Source organism: Marmota marmota, unplaced genomic scaffold (genome assembly GCF_001458135.2).
Source record: "Marmota marmota marmota unplaced genomic scaffold, marMar, whole genome shotgun sequence".
NCBI classification, from domain to species: Eukaryota; Metazoa; Chordata; class Mammalia; order Rodentia; family Sciuridae; genus Marmota; species Marmota marmota.
The window spans coordinates 7,986,631-7,994,174 of NW_025999962.1; the positions used below are offsets into that span (position 1 = coordinate 7,986,631).

Genomic DNA, 7,544 nt, shown 5'->3' on the forward strand with positions numbered 1-7,544 from the left:
GGAGCCAGAACCAGGGGCCCGAGACCTCGGGTGACAGCCGGGCAGGACCCAGGGAGGCCGCTGGGCACCCATAGGCCCAGGAAAAATTGCCTCTTTCCCTTGAGCTAAAGAAAAACGCGAAGAACAAGCACCAAGCCAACAGCCAGGCCTCTCCCGCGGCTCCCACCCTCTTTTGAATCCCATCCCGAGTCTTTTTAGAAACAGCTCCAGATGGCGCTCCGTGCTGGTCCGCGTCAGACTCAGAAAAACAAATCTGCAGGAAGCTCGGGTTCCTGGAATCTCAGGATCTTTTCTTTTTATTATTATTATTTTTTTAAAAAAATTATTTAGTTGTAGATGAACACTCTACCGCTGAGCCACAACCCCAGACCCGAATTCCAGGATTTTGGGCTCATGAATTAAAAAACACAGAGAATCAGAGACCCAGGGATGGACTAGGTCTCTGTGGCCTGCAGGCCTCTGTCCCTGCCCCTGGCCTGTTCCGCCACTCCACAGGGAGGGGATGGCGCAGACACAGGCTGTCAAGAAGCTGTGCGCCTGCTGTCCCCTGCCCAGGGTGTGTCCCACCTTTCTGTTTGTCAGATAGGAGCCTTGGAGACCCTGCTGGGTTGTGGTGACACCCTCGCCACCTTCTGGGACAACCACCTTCCCAGTCACTCTCCCCCATGTCAGCACTCCTGGTTGGGACTTATTTACCCATCTGTCTCCCCCGTGAGACCTGGGCCCGCGTGGGCTGGGCCCGAGGGGAAGAAATCCCAGTAACCCTCCCCAAGACCCTCCGAAAGAAAAATAAAGGTAAACACATCTGCATGGCGTAGCCTCAGGCCACTGCATAGAGGGGGACCCTGAGGTCAGAGAGGCCCGTGGCAGGCGCTGCAGCAGGATGTAGAAGCACAGTGTCCAGTGGGGTCTGTCCACTAAGCCCATTCCAGATGACAGCTGTGACCTCTGGGATCAGCTCCCTCCCCACGAAGGAGCAGACTCCAGACCCACACTCCAAGATCAGCAGGAAACCAAGGAGCGGCCCCAGTCCATCCTTGAGCCCCGCCCTATAGGGCAAAAGGGGGCCCTGGCCGCCTGTCTTGAGGGACCAGAGGATGTCTCCACTTCAGATGGAGCCTTCAGGCGTGCCAGGGGCTCGCTGCCCTCTTGATGGCCCAGGCTGCTGGGGAGCCGCGACCAGCGGCCGTGGGGTGCAGAGGTCACTACCACACCCATGGACAAGTGCAGGGGTTGTCCCAGATAAGCTGCAGAAAACGACACCTGGCGGCTGTGGCACCCCGTCCTCCAGCACCGTCTCCGGTTCTGCACAGAGATATCTGTCCCCAAGCCAGGCAGCTGGGAGGAGCCCATGGTCCCTGCCCTTCACTGCAGGCAGCCAGGTGGCCTGCTCAATAGCCCTCCATCTGTGGCCTTGGCTACTGCCCACATCCAGATGCCTGGCACTCCCCCTGGGCTTCCTTGCCTCCTCCAAGGAGGCCCTGGCAACAGCGGGGCTCATCCTGCCACCCTCCAGTCTTGCCACCCCGCTCAGCTAAGGATGGAGTCTACTCTCTAGACAGCTCAGAGGCCCGGCTTGGGCCACCGATCTTGCCTCCGGCCACTCCTGGCCTCCCCAAGACCTCAAGCTACCCCCTCATCCACACGCTGGCTCCCCAACTGCTGCAGCCCAGGCCCAGTCCTGGCTCTGCCCTCGACTTCCATCCTTCCTCCAGCCTCCTCAACCCTCCCAGCCACTCCTGGCCACCCTGCTCCAGCAAGGACAGCAGTCTTGCCCCTCACAGCAGTCAAATTATGTCACTACCCTGTGGAAGCCCTTCCCCTGAGGCTCATCCTTCCCAGAATTACAACCCCCTCCCCTATGAACCCCAGACCCCATGAAGGTCTTCTTCCATCCCCTCCCCTACTGTGGCCTCAGGACCTTTGTCTTGGCTGCTCCCTGGGATACCTAACTTCCCTCCTGAGGTCCCTCCTCTGAAAAGTCCTCCGAAAAGCCCTCCTCAGACTCCAGATCAGCAGTGTCCCCTAGTCCCCCAGTGCTCTCCTTGACAACACTGCTCCTCCCTGTTGTTGGGTGAAAGTCCCTTCCCAGACTGAGGGAAGACCCTCGAGGGGAGTGAAAGCCGGTTGACAGAGGCCCAGGCAGCCACCAGGGAGCCAGGAGAAAGGGCTCCCCGCTAGTGCCCCAGCTTGGGCCTGTGCCCCAGCCCAGGCCTCACCTCCTGGGAGCTGGGCCCTGCCTGCCGGAGGCACCTGCCCCAGGCCTGATCCCCCTCCTGGGCCTGGGAAAGGCCGGGTGCTGCGAGGGCCCCCTTCACAGCTCCACAGGGCAGGGCTGACCCGAGCTCTTGTGGTAGAAACGCCAGCACAGGGACAAATGGCTGCGCATGACACCTGGCTCCCTCCTCCCTGCCCTGCCCTGCGGCCTGGGAGGGACCTGCAGGGGATTAGGTGGTAATCGTCACACAGGCTCTAGCTGGCCAGCAGGGCCGGGCTCCAGATGCTGAGATGTGGGTGCAGACTGACCCTTCTTCACCCGCCCGGGGCTGTGGAACCACAGAGGCCCTGAGGTCTCATCAGAGAGGGACTGAGCCCAGGGAGGGCTCACCTGACTGGCCCAGGGCCCCTGGGTGGCAGAATTACCTGCACTCCTGCCCCGAACTGAACCTCCAGCCAGAACCTCCGCCAGCCCAGGCCCTTGGGAAGCAGGGAGGCGGGGGTCACGGCCTGGGGAAGGGCTGTCAACCAGCACTCCCGGCCCCTGGCCCCAGGGGCTCCCTCACCCAGGTCTGTCTGCTCTCCTCGTCTGGGTCCGCCTGCCAGCCGGCCCCCACATCAGAGCCAGCTCAGAGGGAGAACCCAGACCCGGGCCTGCCTCGCCTCCTGGAGAGACCTGGCGCCCCTGCTCTGAGGGTTCCCGCAGCCATCACCCTGGGCACAGGGCCCATGGGGAGTGGGCGCAGGTGGGGATCCATGAGGCTTCACCCCACCAGCCGGGGAACGTGAACTGAAGTGGGGCGGGAGACCTGAATGGGGACAGTGGTGGAGGAAGGGAGGCAGGGCAGCCAGGGTCCCTAGCCTGGGACCGTGACCTGCAGCCCCTGCCACGCCTCACCTCTGCCCACGCACCGCCCCCTTCTCTGCCTGCCGGGCTCCAGTGTCACCTCCCTGTCCCTGGGCCTGAGCTAGTGTCACCTCACTCAGGTACATGCTCGCCCCATATTTTACCTGGGTTCCCGGTTCCCTCCACTAGAAATGAGCCCTCCCTGGCCAGCGTGGGGCACCCAGGGCCTACTCGAGCCCACAGGGTCCTGTCCTGCGCAGCTGGGATCCAATGGGAGGACAGGAAAAAGCCCTCACTGACACCCGATGCTGCTCAGAGATCTGCTAATGACAATCAGCCACCGGATTTGGCAAGGTGAAGGTCACAGATGACCCTGACAAGATGGGACAGCCGGGAGAGCCTGCTGGGGTGTGTGACAGAAAGCAGGAGGCCCTGGACACACAGCCCCTGGATGGGACCAGAGACACGAGGGGGGTCTTCCTCAGAGGCGGCTTCGCCCATCATAAGTTGAGGAAGAGCCAAGAGGAGAGGGCGAGCGGGGAGGGAGGGGGGAGGAGCTCTGGATCCGCGGCCATGAGCACGAGAGGGACACGTCTAGTGGCCTGGTCCACAAACAGGAGTAATGACCTAGGAGGAGGGGGAGGGCGGCGGGCCAGCTGAGCTGTGCTGGGGGTGCCCTGTCAGAAGGGCCAGAGCTGGGGCTCCGTGACCAGCCGAGGCCCCAGGTGGACCAGGGCTGAGGGTGGTCAGCAGGTGGGTCAGCAGTGGTCCAGGCCCAAGGAGCCCTGGAATCAGGGTGAGCGTGGGGAGCTGGAGGGGGAGGGGAGGGCTGGGTACCTGGAGGAGGCCGTGAACAGCCCAGGTTTGGCTGAGACAGTGGCTGAGGCAGGTGACAAGAAGACTGTGGGAGGAGGGCGTCTGGGTGTGGGAAGGACCATGGAGTGGGCATGACAAGAACCAGGACTGAGGGCAGGAGTGGCATCAGGGGACATGTCCTGGGCTGTCTATTTGGAGGGAAGGGGCTTCCTACCTGATGCTTCAGAAGAATGGCCCCTGGTGGCCTCAGAAGCCAGGAGGAGACCTTCACCTCTAGGCCCCACCAAGCTGGCTGACCAGAGGGTGGGGGACAGGTCAGGTTACAAGGCAGTCAACATCAAGGCCACAGCTACTGGGAAGACTCAGGGACACAGGCCACGTCCCACCCCATGGGCTACAAGTTACTTGGGGAGCCTCAGCTAACTGGGGTTCTGGCCACCAGCACAGCGTGGGCTTGATGGCTTGAGGCCACCCTAGCTAACCAGCTACCGGGTCCCTTGAAGTCCCCTTCACCTGGCGCCTGCCTTCCCAGCCGAGAGGAGCTGGGCAAACTCCATCTCTGGAAGAGGGAGCTCCCCCAGAAACACGGGGACACGGCCACCTTCCCAGACTCCAGTAACATGCTCTGCCACACACGAGGACCCCCCCAGGGAACTGTGCTGCAGGCCACCCAAGAGCATGGGGGGACATTCTTGATTTGTTACTTAAAGATGGACAGGCCAATCCTAAATTGCCTGCCTGGAACCCTCTAGAAGCAGGAGTGGGGTTCTGCGAGACCAGAAGGCTTGGGAACCGCAGCCCGCTCCACCTGGCCTCTTTTCGATTGACAGATGGGGAGACTGAGGCCAGGGAGCGCTGGCATCTTGCTCAGGTCACTCAGTCAGCGAGGGCTGGACGGGGCTGTGACAGACACTCCCACGCCCCGCCTGCCTCCCCCCCCAGGACAGCCAGTTCTTCAGGTCTAGATGCCAAGTGTGGCTCCTCCAAGCCCCGCCATCTGCCTCCTGCCTCCCGTGGGATCTCCCCCCCTCGCAGCCTCTGTTCTTTCTTCTCCAGCCAAGACTTGCCCCGCGGCTTTGCCCAGGCAGGTCATGTGGGGCTGGTCAGGTGCGGCTTCCCGCGTGGCTGGGGACTCCCTCCACCCAGCACTCAGTCTTCCTCTCGAGGCCTCAGCTTCCATCTACAGGGGGACAACAGAGCCCTCCAGGAGCTCACCACCCTCCCCACACCCCGGCCAATGTGGCCTCCAATCCCTGGTCAAGGCCAGGAGAGGCAGGGGTCTTCCTCAGTCCCCACGATGGTCCTTGAGCTAAACCCCAAGACTCCCTAGGCTTCCCAACCCCCAGCTGCTCAAGATACAAGGCAGAAACCCAAGAGCCCACGTCTCCTGCAGGGGGTGACCCCAACAGAGGCTGGAGAGAGGGGCCGCTCAGGAGTCGCCGCAGGCAGGCAGGCAGGCCAGGAGGAAGCCGAGACAGTCGGCCATGAACGCCAAACAAGGCCATGGACCCACCTCTGCCTAGGTGACAGGGCCATGCCTGGTGTGGGAAAGGGCAGACCAAACTTGACCACACCTTTCCAGCAAGGACATCAGCCCCCAGAGGCCTCTCCGGGCCCAGCGCCCCTGAGACAGCCACAGGTGCTTTCAAAACACCCTTCCCCACCCAAAGCCCTCTCTCCAGCTTCCCATGTCCTCAGATGAAGTTCAGCTGGTGTCAACCAAGACCCCACCAGAGCCACCAGGCAACCTCTTGACCCCTGTCACTGTTACCTACACTCCCTGGGGCCCCAGTGGCTCATCATTTCTAAAACCCAGCCTCACCTCATGCCTCCGGGCATTCGCACAGGCTGCTCCTCTGCCAGGAACGTCCCTCCTACCTTTGTTTGGTACTAGGGGTGCTTAGTGACAAGCCATATCTCCAGCCCTTTAGAGACAGAGTCTCGCTAAGTTGCTTAGGGCCTTGCTAAATTTCTGAGGCCAGCCTCAATTTGTGACCTTCCTGCCTCAGCCTCCAGAGCTGCTGGGATGCAGGCGTGTGCCACTGTGTGCCATCTGGCCTTCCTACTATTTTAACAGCTCAGTTGTCACCTCCCCTGAAAGCGCTCCAAGACAGAGGGGTCTCCTACCCCCCAGGGCTTCCTTTTCTTAGTGATCTGAGCCTCCTGGGCAGTGCTTGCCAGCTCAATTCTGTCCTCCTCACTGGACCAAGTGCCCCTGAGTGGGACATAAGCTGGCACAGAGCAGGGGACTTGGTATTTGTGGAATGAATAAGTCAGCTGGCCAGGGGGCTCTGCCTTCCCCCGGGACCTCTTCCTGCTGCAGTAACTTCTCTGCAGGACGCCTCGACATGCAGCCTGGTGGGGAACAGGCGAGGGGGCTCCTCTGCAGGCTGCTGCATCTGCAAAGCGAGCCCGGCTTCTCCAGTCAGGATCCACTGGGATGATGGTGGGTTGATAAAACCCAGGTCTGGCCTTGCCCAGCCTGGGGGAACAGTGACACAGAAGAGCCTTGGTCAAGGGACACACCAGGCTGAGGGCGCCTGTGGCTCAGGGTCCAGGGCTGGTCCTGCTTTGGGGAGGTCCAGCAGCTTGCCTGGTTTAGGGGCCCTCCTTAGGAAAAACAACAGAAAACCACCTTTCTTGTAAGATTGTAGAAAACCACAAGTCTAGGTGCACATACTGGTGGGGACCTTCAGAGCTGCGATGGGGGCCTGGGTAGTACTGGAGTACCAGCTCAGTTCTCTGGAACTGAGGGGCTCCCAGGATACAGGACTTCCAGTGCCAAACCCAGGAAAGTTCTGGCAGCCAGGATGAATCAGTCACCTGCATCTCAGAGTTCAAGCTCCATCAGCTTCGCAGGGAAGCCCTCTGGGTGCAGGGGGACTGGGAGCTCTGAGGGCCCTTAGCTGGCTGCATCTGCCCCCGGGGCCCGAGTGCACTAAGATGTCTCAGCACACCACAGACTGCCGAACGGCACCTCCTCCTAGACCCTTCACATGGGTGTTTTTGCCCAGTTTTCTCTATTGTGGTAAAATACATGTCACATGAAATTTGCCATCTTCATCGTTTCTTTTCTTCTTTTTCTATTTTGTAGCGTTGGGGATAGAGCCAGGGCCCTGTGCATGCTAGGCAAGTGCTCTATCACTGAGCTGCACCCCTACCCCAATTTCACCACTTCTAAATGGACAGTTGAGTGGTATGAAGCACGTTCATGTTCCTGTGCAAACATCATGTGTGATTTCTACATTTTCCAATAATCAGCAGGTATTATTATGATGACCAGAAAAGAGAACTATTTATTTCTTGCAAAGCTTATTTACAGGTGCACACCTGCAATGCCAGAGACCCGGGAGACTGAGGCAGGAGGATCACAAGTTTGAGGCCAGCCTGGGCAACTCAGTGAGATCCTGCCTTAAAATGAAAAATAAAAAGGTCTGGAGATGGAGTTTAAAGATAAAGTGTCCCTGGGTTCAATCCCCCCCCCTCCAAAAAAGGTGTCAATGAGCCTGTATCAGATGTCTCTGCCCCAACAAAGGTGAGGAGCACTTTGTATCTAGGTGTGTGAGCACTGCCGGGAGGTGGAGGGAGAAATCTGGGCATTGGATGGGGGTTGCTTGATACCCCTTATGTCCTTTCCAACCCCGAACTTCCAGGATTCTGCACT

At 60.0% G+C, this 7,544-nt stretch overlaps 1 protein-coding gene across 5 annotated transcripts in view; it reads right to left on the reverse strand.

The window, feature by feature from the left end:
• Syngr1 (synaptogyrin 1) overlaps positions 1–5,400 on the reverse strand; it is a 20,107-nt gene extending 14,707 nt beyond the window's left edge. Inside the window, exon 1 of one of the 5 annotated variants that reach the window (XM_048803123.1) lies at positions 364–1,097. In XM_048803123.1, the coding sequence (XP_048659080.1) occupies positions 364–927 (564 nt within the window). In that variant the 5' untranslated portion in view covers positions 928–1,097. Of the gene's footprint in view, positions 1–363; positions 1,098–5,250 lie in introns of those variants that run through there. The other 4 variants (XM_048803124.1, XM_048803120.1, XM_048803119.1 and 1 more) reach the window with 4 other exon arrangements.
• Between the last annotated feature and the right edge of the window lie 2,144 nt (positions 5,401–7,544).